At 43.2% G+C, this 19,137-nt stretch overlaps 1 protein-coding gene across 2 annotated transcripts in view; it reads left to right on the top strand.

The window, feature by feature from the left end:
* LOC136878922 (juvenile hormone epoxide hydrolase 2) overlaps nt 1-19,137 on the top strand; it is a 68,103-nt gene that overhangs the window by 10,296 nt on the left and 38,670 nt on the right. For both annotated transcript variants that reach the window (XM_067152536.2, XM_067152537.2), the window contains exon 2: nt 7,152-7,347. In XM_067152536.2, coding sequence (XP_067008637.2) covers nt 7,153-7,347 — 195 coding nt within the window. In that variant the 5' untranslated portion in view covers nt 7,152. The remainder of the gene's footprint in view (nt 1-7,151; nt 7,348-19,137) is intronic.

The following is a 19,137-nucleotide window of genomic DNA, read 5'->3' as shown; positions in this document are numbered from 1 at the left end:
GCTTCCTGTTGTTGTTTGTAAAAAGGTTAGGTCCGATCCGTGGCGAGATGCGGACCCATGCAGTGTACACATTGTGGCTCAGTTGTGGTCGGGCATGACGTCATGGAGTGAGGACCTCCGCACTTGCTGCAGCGCGTGGCACTACGACATTGTAAGTGACGATGTCCGAATCGTAAACAATTTCCACAGACCAGAACTCGTGGAATTAATGGTTCTACAGGGCATCGTGTTCCGAACAGTGCCACATGAGATGGAAGCCACTAAGATCGAAATGTTATTGAACATACTGGTATTGGTGTGCGTTCATTAGGATGTTCAGTATTCGGCCGCGTGAAGCGTTTCACAGTGACAATCGGAACGTCACACTGTATGCAGCTTTTAATTTCCTCATCGGTTAATGTTGGGTCGACATCTCTTATTATCCCTTGCTTATGTATAAGAAAATTGGGAATATACGCCTCAAGGTTATTGGTTGTAAACACTGGAGATGTAACTAGACTGTTAGCTGCTCCACCTGTCTTGGTTTCTACTTTTATCCTATTACCTCCAGAAGGTATTATGTCAACTATATCATGTTTGTAGGCCTGATTAGTGGAATATAACAATTTACCTATCGCCATAGGGTGGAGTCAGCCTATGTTTTTGTTGAGGCTTTCGACAAATACGTAAAATGGTCCTTGATCCGTGCGACTATATCTGTTATTTTTACTACGATCCTGTACTGGTAAACGATTGGTAGTAGCATCCGGTTGATTGTCTGGATTTTGCAACACGGAAGGTAACTGACTTTGATGTGCGACATCGTTACTATTGCTCATGATGTTCAAAAGGACAGTGGTATCGGTTTCCTTAGGCTCCTGTTCTATGTCCATGATATTGGTTATGCTACGTAAACGTTTAGTACTCCGTTCATCAAGTTCTATGTCTGAAGACGAGTCACGTAATTGAGGTTGAGTACTACCTTGTTGATGGTGTTGAGGTGTGATTGAATGTTGCTGGAGTTTCATTAGTGGGTCGGCACTCAGTCCTGGCGGCGTAGAATGTTCCGGAAGTTGATAGCATGTCTGTAATGCGATGTTGATAAGTTGCCCTGTATCGGGCGGGTCCGCCATCACCGTAGCACTTTTATATTAAATAGATATTAGTCGAAATAAATGCCACAAATGAAAATTAAACACTTAATACACTATTAAATAACAGTCCAATTATACGAATACCTACACTGATATGAAGGACCTCACTTGTTGACACGACTCACACGGAAGAGCTGTCCAAGTACGTCCGTACGCTGTGACTGACGAAGCGAGAATGGAGCTGAAATTCTGTTAACAACTTTCGGAACGACCAGAATAGATTTGCAACTCGATCGGGAGCGTAAACTGGAGACAATAAAACATAACGAATTCGTAAAACAGAATAGAAAGGTGATCCAACGACAGATTGACGTTGTAATGTATCTCGCAAGACAAGAACTTCCTTTCAGAGCGCATGCAGAAGGTAAAAGTTCCTTAAATCGTGGAAATTATATAGAACTTATAACGCTGCTGAGCAAGTATGACGACACACTGGCAAATCATTTGCAGAAAGCAACGGTGTTCACAGGCCTTTCACATCAAATACAAAATTATTTAACTGACGGAGCAGCCAGTGTGTTATTGACTGAAATAAAGAAAGAAATGTTACAGTCACCATTCGTGGCGATTATTATTGATGAAACTACCGATATTTCTGCCCATTCCCAACTTTCAACTGTTGTTAAGTTCACGTCTGCTGATGGAGAAGTACAGGACGATTTATTGGATTTACCGACGTAAGCGCCGATCGCAGTGCTCCTGCTCTTGAAGATCACGTGTTCCACATAATGGACGAGTTCAACTGTGGTTCTAAACTAGTCGCTCAATGTTACGATGGAGCCGCGGTGATGTCAGGAGACCTCAGTGGTTTACAGAAAGAGTGAAAAACAAATATCCCGATGCTATATTCATACATTGTTTTGCTCACAGACTGAACCTTGTCCTTACACAGACAACGTCTAATGTAAAGGAATGTAAAATATTCTTCATGACTGAGTAGCTTGGCCTTTCTTTTCTAATTCGACGATGAGAACTGCTGCATTACCGGTAGATAAAGAAGTCAAGAGACGATTTCCTAAAGTGTGTCCAACACGATGGAATTACAACGGAAGACTTGTTGAAACAGTTCGTAAACATACAGAAGAATTAGTTCAGTTGTTCGAGAATATCCTTGATAATCCAGAGCATTGGGGTACCGTAGTCAAACGTATCACGAAGCTCGAGGTTTTAACAGTGTTCTCTCAGAATTCCAGTTCAATTTCATTTTTTATTAGTTTTCAGCGAGATATTTTACTTAACCGATTCTCTCTTTGAAATTCTTCAAACGAAAGCACTGGATGTAAATTTCTGTATTGCCAAAGTAGAGGAAATAAAAAGTATCATTCAGGGAAAAAGAAATTAATTTGAAAGAGTATGGAACAAAAGTCAAGAGAGTTACGAGCTGCCAAAGAAGAGGCTACGTCAAAATGAAACCTGTGACATAAATTCACACTACCGTCGCATATATTGCGAGATAGTCCGGCTCTATGGCTAAATGGTTAGCCTTTGGTCACAGGGGTCCCGGGTTCGTTTCCCGGTAGGGTCGGGAATTTTAATCATAATTGGTTAATTTCACTGGCACGGGGGCTGGATGTATGTGTCGTCTTCATCATCATTTCATCCTCATCATGACGTGCAGGTCGCCTACGGGTGTCAAATCAAAGGACTTGCACCTGGCGAGCCAAACATGTCCTCGGACACTCCCGGCTTCTAAACGCCATACAACATTTCATTTTGTATTGCGAGATATACGACAATATACATACCCAACTAGAGTTCGGTTCCAAGCACTCGAGTTAGTTGATCAAAGGAACACGAAGAAAAGTTTTTCCGTAGCAGCATTCTGTTCTTTGAAACAAAGTTACAGTCAGCATGTTGACTTCGTCCGTCTCAGAAGCGAGCTTCAGCGTAGCTTATTCCTCCGATGAGTACCTTACGATGGGAGTTCTAAAACTTTTGTTTTATTTTAAAAGTAGTGGATTGTCATCTTCTGCCTTTTCTGAACTGTTTAAGTTAAGTGCGTTGATTTCAACTGTCTCAGTGTCCGGTGCTAGTGCCGAACGTTTATTGCTGGTCAATTTTTGGGAAGGGAGCTTCGTCTCAATTTCTTGCTGTAGTTAGACTCCAAATCTACTGTGACCCTGGAGGGGGAACGTTTGATGCTGCTTTACGTCTAGCACTAGCTTCAAAGTTCCACATTAGACTCAATTTAGGGCACTTTAAGCAAGCTCATAATAAAAAACAGCTTACATGGAAGGAGTGAAAGAAATAACGTTCAACAACAATTTGAACAGTGTCATGAAGTCAATCATTTTTAAAACCTTTTAACCGGAAGACAAACAGACATTTTTAATGTAACAAAGTGTAACTTTTAACCAGTGGCGGCCGGTCAGTACGTGCTACCGGGCTCCAGCACGTAGCTTGAAACTGTAAGGAATATTATTTATGTACAGTAAAATTATCCTGGTGCCTTTTCGTTTTGAGTACGATATGAATTTGTGTTTTGTGAAAATCAGGACGAGATCTGTCGAACACCTAGCGCCGTTCTCCCGGGGAACAAGGCTCGTGCTCATGTGAAGTGAGCCCTTGCCTGTAGCCTGGAGGAAGCAATACGCAGGCGCAGCCAAGCTTGCAACACTCCCCCTAGCCGGCGGAGTATACCTTAAACCGGGATCAACTTTCACTGATCCCGTCTATAGTTACTTCCTCTCCCGCAAGGGGGTAGAAGTACTCGATGTCTCCTGCTACCTTGATGTTCACGGCCGACTGGATCCCTCGCTGCGCTCCTTAGCTAGCTAGAGCGACGCATCAAGTCGGCCGTGTGATGTTGAACGTGGTAAGCGAGTCTGCCACTAGAGAGTAGCATCGTCTGGGCTCGAAAGTAAAGCGTAAGCGGAGGCAATCTATCTCACACATGCTTATTAAAATATCCATCTTCCTTTTGTGTCAAAAATAAGGAATTCGTAGGTGAGTCAAAGAATCTTTGAGTGACCCTAAATGTGATCCCGCATTACAATGTAATTTACTCTGGTGAAATGAAATAGCGTATGGCTTTTAGTGCCGGAAGTATCCGAGGACATGTTCGACTCGCCAGATGCAGGTCTTTTGATTTGAATCCCGTAGGCGACCTGCGAGTCGTGATGAGGATGAAATGATGATGAAGACAACACATACACCCAATGATGGTTAAAATTCCGGACCCAGCTGGGAATTGAACCCGGGATCCCTGTGACCAAAGGCCAGCGCGCTAACCATTTAGCCATGGAGCCGGACATTTACTCTGGTAATAGGGGAGGTCTCAATGAATCAGTTGGCAGCTCTTTCAGTTGCTTTGTGCAGTTTTTAATCTCGCGGTTATATTACTGGTGCGTGTTTTTTCTGTCATTGTGTTAGTGCTCAAGTTTATACGGAGATTTATCAAATTATTTATCCACTGCAGTGTATATAAAGTGAAATTAAATTAGTGTTCTTAGTGGGGATCTATATTCCCACGATTCTATTTGCACTGATGTAAGTTGCGCCATTAGGTTAGTAAAAGCAATATTTCTCGAATGAATTATTTATCTCGTAGACAGTTGTCGAAGAATTCATCTGCTTCCAAATTAATGTTGTTTTTGTTTGTTCTGAGTTATAAATTGTGAGAAAAGTTGTATTGTTATTATTATTATTATTATTATTATTATTATTATTATTATTATTATTATTATTATTATTATTATTATTATTATTACCAAGTTTGAAGTATGCGTTGTTCATCATGGCAATATGCAGATTTAAAACAGCGTATTTAGCTTGTTTTTTGTAGCACGTAGGACGATTTTTTCACGAGCCGCCACTGCTTTTAACAACTATTCCAATGAATAGATTTAGTTTTTAAGCAGATCAACTATGTAATCATCCAGTCTCATTTCATTAACACATTAACCCCCACATTGTTTTAACATCATTTTAATTTAATTTGTATTCTAGTAGTCTTTAAGAGAATCAATCTACTTGCAAATAACGTGTTTAAAAACTTAGCGATTCACCTAAGCTTAACAGCAGCTGAAGATGTTCCCAGGTGAGAATGAAACATGTACTGTTTACAAATAAAAATTTGCTAAAAGGCAAATAAAAAGTATCAAAAAAGTGGAAGATTTTCAATTATTGTAACTCTCTGTGACATACCACTTAGTCGAGCAGCTCGTCTTCTTTCTCCCAGTTCTTCCCAGCCCAAACTTTGCAACATTTTTGTAATGCTACTCTTTTGTCAGAAATCACCCAGAACAAATCGGGCTGCTTTTCTGTGGATTTTTTCCAGTTCTTGAACCAGGTAACCCTGGTGAGGGTCCCATACTCTGGAACCACACTCTAGTTGATTTCTTACCGGAGACTTATATGCCCTCTCCTTTACATCCTTACTACAACCCCTAAACACCCTCATAACCATGTGCAAAGATCTGTACCCTTTGTTTACAATCCCATTTATGTGATTACCCCAATGAAGATCTTTCCTTTTATTAACACCTAGATACTTACAATGATCCCCAAAAGGAACTTTCACCCCATCAACACAGTAATTAAAACCGAGAGGACTTTTCCTATTTGTGAAACTCACAACCTGACTATTATCCCGGTTTATCAACATACCATTGCCTACTGTCCATCTCACAACATTATCGAGGTCTCGTTGCAGTTGCTCACAATCTTGTAACTTATTTATTACTCTATACAGAATAACATCATCCACAAAAAGCCTTACCTCTGATTCCACTCCTTTACTGATATCATTCATATATATAAGAAAGCATAAAGGTCGAACAATACTGCCTTGAGGAATTCCCCTCTTAATTATTACAGGGTTGCCTACTCTAATTCTCTGAGATCTATTTTCTAGAAATACAGCAATCCATTCAGTTCAAGTCCAATTGCACACATTTTCACCAATAGTCTCCCAAGATCCACCGTATCAAATGCTTTAGACAGGTCAATCACGATACAGTCCATTTGACCTCCTGAATCCAAGATATCTGCTATATCTTGCTGGAATCCTACAAGTTGAGCTTCAGTGGAATAACCTTTCCTAAAACCGAACTGCCTTCTATCGAACCAGTTATTAATTTCACAAACATGTCTAATATAATCAGAAAGAATGCCTTCCCAAAGCTTACATACAATGCACGTCAAACTTACTGGCCTGTAATTTTCAGCTTTATGTATATCACCCTTTCCTTTATACACAGGGGCTACTAAGGCAACTTTCCATTCATCTGGTATAGCTCCTTTGACCAAACAATAATCAAATAAGTACTTCAGATATGGTACTATATCCCAACCCATTGTCTTTAGTATATCCCCAGAAATCTTATCAATTCCAGCTGCTTTTCTAGTTTTCAACTTTTGTATCTTATTGCAAATGTCATTGTTATCATATGTAAATTTCAATACTTCTTTAGCATTAGTCTCCTCCTCTATCTGGATATTATCCTTGTAACCAACAATCTTTACATACTGCTGACTGAATACTTCTGCCTTTTAAAGATCCTCACATACACACTCCCCATGTTCATTAATTATTCCTGGAATGTCCTTCTTGGAACCTGTTTTTGCCTTAAAATACCTATACATACCCTTCCATTTTTCACTAAAATTTGTATGACTGCCAATTCTGCTTGCCATCATGTTATTCTTAGCTGCCTTCTTTGCTAGGTTCAATTTCCTAATAAGTTCCTTCAATTTCTCCTTACTTCCACAGCCATTTCTTATTCTTTCCTCAATAATTGCTTTAAACCCATCCCAGAGTCTGTTTACATTTTTATTTACCGTTTTCCACCTATCATAGTTACTTTTTAGAAACTGCCTCATCCCTGCTTTATCAGCCATATGGTACTACCTAATAGTCCTACTTTTAAGACCTTCCTTTCTATCACATTTATTTTTAACTACGACAAAGCTTCATGATCACTAATACCCTCTATTACTTCGGTTTCTCTATAGAGCTCATCTGGTTTTAACAGCACCACATCCAGGATATGACTTGAACTATCTTTGTTTTTCTAGGATGGGTCTACTTCATAAGCTGTTGTTTCATGGAACGTTATTTGTCGTGCTGATCTCTATTGGAATTGGTATCCTGGTCAACAAGCTATCTCAGCCAGCTCCAGTTCCAGAGCTCAGTCCACAATGGTGGGGAGCAGGGCAGCCTCGCAAGGATGATCCTGCTATAAAACCCTTCCAAATTAACATTTCTAAACAGGTACTGTACTAATTGGAAGATTCTAATTTCATTTATTCTCTTAGTAATTTATTTGTTTATAACACTGTAACACAAATAGATAAAAAGAAAACAGTTTTTGTGAAAACATCATCTGTAAAAATATGCTTTCTTATAATAATGAAACAGCACAAATATGTAAATAAAAAACTTTATTTGTAATACAGGGTGTATAATTTAAGACTTCATAGTCGAGTACCAAGATATAGGAGAGCAGAGAACCAGTGACAGCGACCGCAGTGCCTGCAATGATGAGCAGGCATAATCGTCTCAAAGAAGTGGCATGATTATGCCTATAGAAACTAAACTATACTGAACTCACCAGCAATATACATGCTCAGGACAAATAAATAAATAAATAAATAAATAAATAAATAAATAAATAAATAAATAAATAAATAAATAAATAAATAAATGAATGAATGAATGAATGAATGAATGAATGAATAAATAAATAAATAAAATAAATAAACAAAGGAAACTGAACTAACCACTGAATGAGTCCTGTAAGATCATAAATGTAATCATTTTCTTGCATTACATGCTATGAAATGTGAAGTACCTTTTTCCTGATCTACTCTCCAAAGTGACTTATTTGGACTGACTTGCACTCTTATCTGTATATATTCTAACCTCTCCTGTGTGAGAGCTTTTTTTTTTGTTATTAGTTATGGAAACAGTACTACACCACTTGTGAAAGAATTGTTGCACGTAACATTTTGATGGTACTGTTAGGATCGGGAAACTGTCTACAGAATTTTTGAAGGCATCTTTTAACTGGTTTCTTCTTCTTGTGCAAATAACACTCAACCAAAAATATTCTCTGCACTGTAGTGTACTTAACCATTGTGAGAAGAACCTCACAACACACCTTAAAAGTCCAATAGTTATTAGCAAACTGCTGCATCAGCTATCAAAACTTATTATCACGCCAAGCTTAACACAAGCCACATGGCGCTCGCTTGGGGATTCCCATGGCCAGTGAGCAGAAGGGGGAAGTTTTAAGTTATAATCCCTGTATTTTGTTATCTGAATTCACTCACTCCTTCATAGAGAGATGTTATTGTTTTATTAATAAATAACTTTAAACAAAATGTTGATAATTCATCATCATCATCATCATTTCCCTTTATCCAGCTGTAGCCGGGTAGGGGCAAATATGGTTCCTCTCCACTTTTTTCGGTCGTTCCACCACTCCTCCTCCAACACTGTGTCCCAGTCCAGGTTTCTTTCTATAATGCTGCGTTGGATGATATCCTTCCATCTCAATCGTGGTCGTCCACGGCCTCTCCTTCTTGGATTTGCATTTCCATCACCTTTTTTTGGCATTCTATCGTCACTCATTCGCTTTATGTGCCCAAACCATCTTAGTCGGCTCTTCTCTATTCTATCATTCATTTTTTCCTCCAATTTCTTCCCGGATTTTCTCATTCCTTATTTTGTCTCTTCTACTCTTCTGTATCATACTCCTCAAGAATTTCATTTCGGCTGCCTGTATTCGACTCTCATCCTTCTTTGTCATTGTCCAAGTTTCTGCTCCGTAAGTTGTTATGGGTACTGTACCAGGAAAAGTTGTGGGCAAAGGGCATGAGTAGGACCTCAGGGAGTGGAACTTGGTTTTGGAGCTGATACAGAGTAGGATAGACTCGCAGAGCGAATAATAGATGGTTAAAAAAATCTTTTTCAAAACAATTTATTAATTCTTCACCCTGCGATATGATTTTTGATTCAAATCTGGCATTGAAATTAAAAGTTTGAAAGTAATCTTCCTGAATTCTGTTCATGAAAATGGCATAAATACTACTGATTTCAAAGTCTTTCATATGTGAGAATATGAGGTATTGAATTTCCACCTAAAGTCTTTCTAAACCTAAGCACACTTATAATTGTAAGTTGATATGAGAAATTAAATTTTGGTTAATAATTTTCAGTTCTCAGTTCGTCACCCTTGATATATAGCACACTTGAAAAGCCTAAAGTCTTTCTACGAGATATGAAACTGAAATTTGAAATTAAATTAATCACTTCTAAGAAATTATGAGAACTCTGAAATATTTGTTCACACGCGGCACTGAAGTTTCCACTGTTCACAAATTAATGAAGAAAAAAAAATTTTAGTCAGTTTGTTACTACTCACTTATGGCAAGAAATGTTGCTACAAAATGTCGAAGGATGGACATCTGGAATGTTCCGTGGAGAATCAGGATCGGCGATGTTCCCTTGACACACCATGTTGACGTTCCCGATGAGGTGATGACGGCTGGAACTGGATCATGTAGAATTGCAGCTCGTTAGGGTGATTTTTCGCACACGAAAAATTCACTTAGTGCGAGTAGTTAACACTGACACTGTCATTGACTGTTGAACACTATTTATGGCGTAATTGAAAGAATCACAGTCCTTCCTGTATGAATTACTCTTTACAGTCGTTATTGAAACGTTCATAAATGCACAGTTCACACTTGAAAAGGCAAGTCGATAATCACAGTCTTTGAACACAGTCATTAAGTCACTAAGAATTATTTTCTGCTTATCCTGTATAATATTACCTCAGAAAAGTTCTTATTTTTCACTCAAATTACTGTAAGTCGTATACTGACGTGGCATGAATAAAGGAATACAGTTCAATACTCAAAAAGAAACGAGTTCTGGTGATTCTACACATTAGTTTCTGCAGAAGTTCAAAATCATAAGTCTACACGTAATGACATATTCTGTGAACGTAAAATAGTTAATGTTTGCACTTCAATAAGTTCACTCGTATTACATTCTTAAATGTCTTTAGGATTAGACTGTAGTCGCGACGCGATATACTAAATATAGTGCGACGTCTTTTATAATTCTGTCGGCGATATAATTTCGCGTTCCGGAAATACGACGGAAAGTACTTTCACCGTGACTGCGCGAACATACTGTACGCGGGCCGGTCTCTCCTCTGTCTCAATCACACAGCTGTCTACTCGTCCTTGTACTGCCTGCTGGCTTTTTTTTTTTTTTTTTTTACGGGGGGCCCCCGTAGCCCGCTCCCCCGCCGTGACCATCGACTCAATCTACATGGCCTCCGACATGCTATTAATTTCTAAGTAGAAAAGAGATAGCTGGGTAGAGTGGGAAGTGATACAAGGAGTATCTGCCGGTTTCCGAGTCAGACTCGCTACCACGGCAAAGTTTGTATTGGTTGGATAGTGTTAAGGTATGGTATTGAAGGGTCAGGGAAAAACCACATAGGCAGAAAGAAGAAAGAGCCTACATGTAAAACCTGACATCTTTTGATAGCACATGCAAGGATGTGGGCTGGAAAAAGACCAGAGGTTATGTTAGTTAGGAACAGGTAACATGCACAAAACATAAACCAATTCCTTGCAATTTTTGTTATTATGGGGATCAGTCCTTCTTGTCACTGCCGGGTCGGCTCGGGTCTGCTAGCGTCTGGGCTTTGGGCCACAGGTTCGTCCCATTGTCCAGCAGCCAGCAGTCCCTGGTGCCAAGTCTCCTTTTGGAGAGGGGGGAATTAGAGCCAAGCCTTGCATGCAAGGGGCTATCTTCTTCCTCCTGTCGATGTCCCTCTATGCGGTGTTGTTTGAACACACTTGTCACTGCAGATCTAAAACTAAGATTATTAATAACATATGTATATACAAGTTCTCTTTGGAGTGCCAGCTGTTTGCCTGCTCTCATGTCCAGCTTACAACCTAGATAGGAAAGAGATAACAGATAGATATTAGTGCTGTTTATAGGGCGCGGGCTGGTGTTCCGCTCCCATGTCTCTGTAGGGGGGCGGGGGTGGATTGACACGTCCTTGGCCGTCTGGCTGCGTTGCCGTCGTCTTCTTAAGTTGTACTTTTTGTCAATCTTCCTCGCCTGGTCCCTGGGTCTAGGACAGCTGAAACATATTTACATATTTACATAGGTGTCTGCAGTGTGTGGGTGTATGTGGTATATAGGTGTCAGCTTGGCGGGAGTGGGTTGGCTATCGGCCCCTCGCCCACCCAACCCTGTGGCTGAACAGAATGTTTTTCGGTGTAGGATACTTTTTGTACAGATCAACGTCGTAGCGTCCGATCCCGCTTATTAACGGGTTGATCTTATTACTCCATGACTTTCTGTACATGTTTAGTGTCTGTTTACGTATTTGGTGCCTTATTGAGCTGACTTTCGCAATACTGCGTAGTTGGCGTATTGGCGTGTCGAAAGGGAGTCTAGTCGCTGCTCGTAGGCATTTATTTTGTATTAATTCCAGCTTATCCAGATTCGTCATTGCAGTGAACCCCCACGCTGGGGCTGCGTACATGATTATTGGTCTGATTAAGGCCTTATACATGTTTATGGCTACTTCCGTTTTAATACTGGACTTTTTGTTCAGTATAGGATATAGCTGGTTAAGTCGTATGTGTGCTTTTCTTTGAATATCATTGATGTGGTGTAGCATGGTGAGCTTTCTGTCTAGGACTACTCCTAGGTATTTGACTTTGTCATGCCACACTATATCTTCGTTGAAAAGCTTTAGCGCTTTTATGTTGACTGGTTTGCGTGTGAGTCTGTTCTTCTTAGTGAACAGCACTGCTTGGCACTTGTCAACATTGACCTTGATGCGCCATTTCGTTAGCCAAGGCTCGAGAGTTCTTAGTGCTACTTGGAGCCTCTTTCGAGCGCACGCTAGTTGTGGATGTTGAACTGAGATAGCGGTGTCATCAGCGTAGAGGTGTGTGGTAGTGAGTTCTGTCGTAGGCATGTCGTTTGTATACAGGACGAAGAGGATTGGGCCGATAAGGGACCCTTGGGCTACGCCCGCTCTAATCCTGCGAGTACTTGACAGCGTGTTATGTACGTCTACTTTGAACTCTCGGCCCTCCAGATAAGATTTAATAAGTCTTATATAGCCTGGGTGGAATTCGTGGTCTATTAGTTTCGCTAGTAGGCCTTCGTGCCAGACTTTGTCAAATGCTTTCTGGATATCAAGGAAAACCGTTCCTGTGTCTCTTCGTTTGTTGAGACCTATGGTGGCTTGTTCTATGAATCGAGTGAGCAGTTGTGGGGCAGAATGTGCGTTCCTAAAGCCAAACTGCTCGTTGCGAATTATACCTTTTTCCTTGATATGCCCTATTAACCTTTTCAGTAGTATTTTCTCGAATACTTTACTGAGGGCGTCCAGAAGGCTGATGGGTCTGTAGTTGTTGGGGTCTGACTTGTCTTTGCCTGGTTTTCCAAATACGAGGATCCTAGCCCTTTTCCATTGTTCAGGGTAGTATTGTAGTCTGAACATTGCATTGAAGATGCTGGTAAGTAGTGTTAGGGCTTTGTGAGTTAATTTCTTAATTATTATGTTCTGGATCTCGTCTGGGCCTGGCGCCTTCTTGGAGTTAAGATGACCTATAATCCACTTAATTTCGTGTATATTTGTCCTCTTAACCTCCGGCTTAGGTGCGTTTTCAAGGAATTCTGCTACCTTTGCCTCAGTTTGCCTGATGAAGGCTGGGTCAGATGGTATTTCGTTTGGGGTGAAAGCCGCCTCTATGGAGTCCGCTATGATTTCGGCTTTGTCACGGTTCTCGTATACCGGGCCGTTAGGTCCCTTGATGGTAGGGATGTTGTGTGGTTCTCGCGTGAAGTGTCTCGCTAAGTTCCACACTGGCCTGGTGTTGGTGTCGAAAAGTTTGAGGTGGTTGTTCCACTTTTCCGACCTGTATTCGAGTAGTTGCTTTTGTATTTCCGTGTTTAATTCGTTTTTCATCTCGCGGTCTTCTTCTCTGTGATGTCGAGCCCAGTTACGCCTGTGACTGTTGCGCCTGCGTATTAACTCTTTAATGTGCGCTGGAATCTCGAAAAGAGGTGTTTCTCTGTGTTTGCTTAGCGGTATGCTCGCAGTTGTGGCTGTTTGAATTGCTTCTACGAGGGTTTTGACTGCTTCGTCAATTTGGGCTGTGCTGTCTATTAGCATGCCTTCGCTTCCCTGTAGGAGTGTGTCTAGCTTGCGTTCGAATTTGCCCCAGTTGGCTGCTTTATAGTTGAGCCGGCGTCTGTGGTTTTTCTCATATTCCTCTGGGTTCGCATCTAGTGTAAATATCACTGGTTGGTGCCTCGACCCCAGGTCGTTCACTACCTTAATGCTATGCCTTTGAGGAATATGTCGCAATAGGGCTATGTCAAGTATGTCGGATACGTGATCGTTCGGTGCTAGGAACGTGGGCTCGCTGGGGGCTGTTACCACATAGTCCTGGGATAGCATGTGGTCATACAGCCTTGTGCCTGCTGGGTTTGGTTTCAGGCATCCCCAGGTGGCGTGTTTCGAGTTTAAGTCGCCTCCTAGCACTGTGTTTCGATTTAGCCCTAGTACTGTTTCTATGTCCTGAGTGTTAAGGCTTGTCGGTCTGGAGTATGCTGCTATTACATTTATGAGTGTTCCCTGCACTGGTAGGGCTATTCCACATGCCTCTAGCGTGACCAGCTCTGGTATGTCTACCTCCATGTGCTTGATGTCCTTCCTTACCAGGACTGCCACTCCTCCCACTTTGTTAGCCTTATCGCTTCTGTGCATTTTGTAGCCTCTTATAGTGAACTTCCTCCCCGGAGGGAGGAAGGTCTCTGTTAGGAGAGCTACGTGTATTGAGTTCGCGGCTAGGAAGGCTTCGAGTTCATATTTCCTGGACCTGACGCCCTGGCAGTTCCATATTAGAACTCGAAGCTCCTGCGTGTTATTGTTATTATTATTATTGTTATTATTATCTTCGTTGGGTTGTTCAGCCATCCAGGGTTAGGAGTTCGGAGATTGCATTAGCCAGGTCCCTTAGCCAGGGGTAGGGGAGCATGTTGGCCATCATAACCCCAGTGGTTATGGCTACCGACAGGTTCAGGTTCGGAAAGAAGGTTTTCAGGATTTCTTCTATCCTTTCCCTGAACGCCTTTACTGCCATGTTCCCCGCTGGCTGTTGTGCCTGTATCTGTGTTGTTGGTGAGATTGGTGTGGTGAGAGGTGAGGGCGAGGGGGGTGGTGGTGCGGATGCCGGCTGACTATCGGCAGGTTCTCTGCGGGGGGTGGAGCTGGCCTGGGGTGGGCCTTCTAGTAGCTCGGGAAGTGCTGGCGTGGACTTAACCTGCCTTTGTTTGGTTTCTTGGGGCTGGGCCTTCTTGTTGTTCTTACTTGAGGTCTTAGTTCGGACGGTGGTGGGGGCTGGTTGGGCTGAGGGCCCGTGGTTTTGCTTGCCTACCGTCCGTACGGGCTTGAAATTTAAAATGCCTCCGCCTGATGGGCGCTGGTTGTCTGAAGGACCTTGCTTTTGGCCCTTTGTGCCTGACGGGCCTGCGAGACCTGAAGGGTCCTTTGTACCTGATGGGCCTGGGTTCTTCTTGCGTGAAGCGCCTGTGCCTGAGGGGCCTGCTTGGGCCTTAGGGTTGCCACGCTTATTACCCTTTGGCCCTTTGCCTTGATGGGCGGCTTCGTAGTCCTTGCGGCTAGGACAGTCTTTAAAGTTGGCCGCGTGTTTTCCCCCGCAGTTAGCGCACTTAGAGTACGCGGGGTCGTTGCCGTGGGGGCAGTCGCGGGACAAGTGGGAGGCGGCGCATCTGCGGCATCTGGGCTCCAGTCGGCACGCCGCCCCTGGATGGCCATGCCTCTGACACACTCCACATTGGGGGCCAGTGGCTGGGGGGGCGGTATAGTGCTATTGGGCAATATTCTTACAAATGTAATATTCAGCCGTTTTAGCACCTCGATAGCGGTTTCGTAGCTCTCAAAGCTCGTCATGTGCAGCCGAATCGCTATATGTGCGTCTACTCTCGGCCTGGAGAAATAATATTTTCTCTCTTCATGCGGCAGCTTTTTGAGGAGCTCCGTTTCGAGTGTCTTGGTGTTGGTGGTGTATACCGTAAGGGGCGGGGGGGTTGACCCCTTACGGGTGATCTGTTTCTTTTGTTGTGGTGGTGGAGGTGGGCTCTGACGAGTCTGCCTCTTGTGTGTGGAGTGCTGGGGTTGGGTTGAGCCGATAGATGTTTCGGTGCTACTATCGACTCGGGTACTTGGCTTATTTCTCCCGCCTGCCTGGGCCTTGCGGCTCAGGGGCTGGGTTACTTTTCCTTTCCCCTTTCCCTTCCTCCTCTTCCTCCCTTTTGCCTCCCTGAAGCCGTCACCCTGGTTTCCCGGCTGGGTGGCCGGGACCTCGGGTTCGGTCACCCCGCGCTGGCTGGGTCCCTCTCCCTCGGAGCTCTCAGATTCGGCCTCCCGGGATGCGCCTGAAAGGTCGATCGCCAGTGGGGCCTCGTCCGACTCCGAGTCCGAGTTTCCCGCTCGCCCGGGTGGGGGTTGGACTGTAGTTGGCGCCATCTGCCGAGTCCGTTTCCCCCTCTTATTCCTTCCCTTGTGCGCTGTTGTCTTCGCGCTCGGGTTTGCGGAACTGGGTCCCGCTTTCCCGGCGTCCGACTGGCTGACCACTGGGTTGGGTTCGAGGGTTCGGTTCATGTTGGGGGGAGGAGTAGCCTCCATTTTGTTTTCGTGTTCCTCCTCAGCCGCTAGCTCAGTGGAGCCATACGACTGTTCCTTCCCGTGTTCGGGTTCCGGCACATCAGGGGCTAGCCCCGGTTCCCGGTCGCCCGAGCACAGCGTCACGCACTCCAGCTCCGCTTCCAGGCTTCGCCTGCTCTTATTTCGGGGGTCAGCCCTGTGGCTGGCCGGCCGATTGGGGAGCGGCTGCACTGGTATGTGCGAGCTGGCTTGTACTGACGGGGTGGTAATCGGAGTTGTCGTGGTGTATGTAGTAGTGGTGGTGGTGGTGCACGCATAGTTACGCACAGCTTGCCCCGTCAGGTAAACGTTTCCCGTCAGGTTTATTTGCTGGGAGTCAGGGGTAAAGTCTGCTCCCAGCTCCTGCACATTTCGTTTCCTGCTCTCGGAGCACGCTAGGCGCTGAGTCACCTCCAGCTCCCGCTCGGCCGGGTCATTGACCCGAGCGAGGACTGGTAGCGACAAGCTATGCGCGCTTGTAGCATTCCACCCTGCAGACAAGTGCAATATATTATTATTAAACAATATATTGCCAGTTGGGGTATTTGGCGGGGGGCGGCGCTGTGATAACTGCGCTATGCCCTCCGCTGATGTACTGACGGCCGTAGAGTGGTCAGAGTGCCGTAATAACGACAGCTCCTCACTCTCCGTCATTTCTAGAAGTTCTCGGAGTTTTGTCTGTGTGGTTCCAGGCTTGCCGACAAATTGCTCTTTCCGAAGCGTGACATTGCTCTTTTCTGAAGTACAAGCCTGGTTCCGTGTGTGTAGCTGTTGGGACATACGAATTCGAGCTAGTAGACGCGGGATGATCCGTTGTTAAGCGGGTCCCTGGCCTACAGATTCCCTATCTAACCCTAGGTACCGAGAGGCGGTAACCGGCTGGGACAGGTAGTGTATTCTCTCGAAGTTCTCGGTGAAAGGAGAGAGAGAGCGCAGCGAGAGGCACGTACGTGCTTCCCCTACGACAGTCAGCTCGTCCTGCTGGCTGGCCTTGGCATATATAGATACCAGCGCTGGGAGGGGTAGCATCTCTCTCGGCCATGTGACCGTGATTACGTAATTTCGTTGAAACTTTAAATTATTATAACTCAACAACCATGGGATGAATTAATTCGAAATTCACAGGGATTAACTTTTATGACGTCCGCTATAATTCAGCGTTTGTCCCGTTGAAATTGGTTAAGGTGTTAAAAAGCTGGTAAAAGAAAAATTCTTTCGAGAAATATCTCTAGGGGAGGTGAGCTTCAAGCGACAGGTGACGTCACTTGACTCCGCCTAGTGCACTCGTAGGGTCTGGCACATACTGGAACATTCTTTACATAGATGTTCGTACGTCGGTCGGATCTTTTATGCTGAAGTAATGTTTCCTTCGACTAATATGGACCAGGACCTAGGCTTTCCTGGTACAGTACGTAATACATCTTGTACATAGTATCCTTTGCTTCCATTGGCACATCTTTGTCCCATAACATATTTCTTACACTATGATAGAAACAACTTCCAGCTTGAATCCTTTTACTAATCTCAGCATCCAGTCGAGCATTCTCCATTAATTCACTCCCCAGGTATTTAAAAGTTTCCACTACTTCCAGGGGCTTGTCTGCAAGTCTAATCTGACCTTTCCCTTCTTTCTCCCCTCTAGTCATAACAAGAGTTTTACTCTTTTCTACACTTGTTTTCAATCCACATTCTTCAATCTTCCCATTCACCACATTCAACTGTTCTTGAACCTTCCTGTCGTCTTCTCCCCAAATCACAATATCATCTGCAAATAACATCATGTTCATTTCTCTTCCTCCATATGCTGCTTTTGCTGTTCTCATGATGTCATCCATTACTATTGTAAACAGGATTGGTGATAGAACACTTCCCTGTCTCAGCCCACTAGTTATTTTGAACCAACTTGTCCTGCCAACTTGTGTTTGCATGCAACTACAACATTCCTTATACAATGCCATGATCATTTTTATTAATCCCTGTCCAATTCCTTTTTGCACCAGACTGTCCCAAACTTTCATCCTAGGGACACTGTCATATGCCTTTTCAATATCAATGAATGTCATCACCATATAATTCCCGTACTCCCAATGCTTTTCCATTAGTTGTCTCATAATGAAAATGGGTTCTATTGTTGACCTTCCACTTCTGAAACCAAACTGATTTCCTGTATCTGCTTCTCAACCCTCAACCTTATTCTACTTTCCAGTATCCTTTCCATTATCTTAGCAACATGGGATATTAGAGTAATTCCCCTGTAGTTCTTCAAAACTTCCTTATCACCTTTCTTGAAAGTTGGGATGATTATTCCTTTTTGCCAATCCTCAGGGACCTCCTTATTCTCCCAGACATTCCTGAGAACCCGATATGTCAACTGCAGGCCTACAGCTCCAGCTGCCTTTATCATCTCCACTGAAATTTCATCTATTCCAGCAGTTTTTCCATTCTTCATCTTTCTTACTGCCATTTCAATTTCATTCATTGTAATTTCTTTATCCATTTCTTCGTCAACTAATTGCCTTTCCTGGTCGTCCATTGAATGACTGTCATACATTCTTATGTTCAGCAGCTTCTGAAAATACTCTCTCCATCTATTTCTTATTTCTTCTGGCTTTGTTAAAATTATGCCACCTTCATCCTTCACAAATCTGGTGTTTACTTGATCTCTCGTTTTGTTTCTTAAGATACCATACAGTAATTTCTTGCTGCCCTGTGTATCATCTCTCAATGTCTGTGTGAATAAGGCCCAGCTTTTCCTCTTTTCTTCCTCCACTACTTTCTTGGCCAAATTCTTTGCCTCCACATATTTTCTTCTACTTTCTTCATTCTTAGATGTTTTCCATGCTTTCCATGCAATTTTCTTTTCCTTCACTTTAATCTTTACCCTATCATTCCACCAGTGTGTTTCTTTGTCTTTCACATTTCCTGATGTTCTACCACACACCTTTTCTGCACATCCAACCAGTGCTTCCTTAAATCTTTTCCATTCCTCTTCAACATTCCCCACCTCTGTCCTGGGTACCAAGGGTATTATTTCCCTTTGAAATTCTTCTTGTATGCTTTTCTCCTTCAACGTCCATACTTTAATTCTTTTCTCTCTTCTTAATTGGAGTTTTTCAATCTTTCCAACTTTCAATTTTCCTATCACAACTCTATGATCTCCACCAAAGGCTTCTTCAGGCATGGCTGTTACATCTACAAGGTTCTTCCGGTGTTCTTTCTCTATGATTATATAATCAATCATGGTCTTTGTTCGTCTGTCTCCCCAGCCATACCTTGTA

Source organism: Anabrus simplex, chromosome 8, assembly GCF_040414725.1.
Source record: "Anabrus simplex isolate iqAnaSimp1 chromosome 8, ASM4041472v1, whole genome shotgun sequence".
In the NCBI taxonomy this organism is placed as follows: domain Eukaryota; kingdom Metazoa; phylum Arthropoda; class Insecta; order Orthoptera; family Tettigoniidae; genus Anabrus; species Anabrus simplex.
Note: the sequence above shows the minus strand (reverse complement) of the source record. Positions and strands in the feature narration are given on the sequence as shown.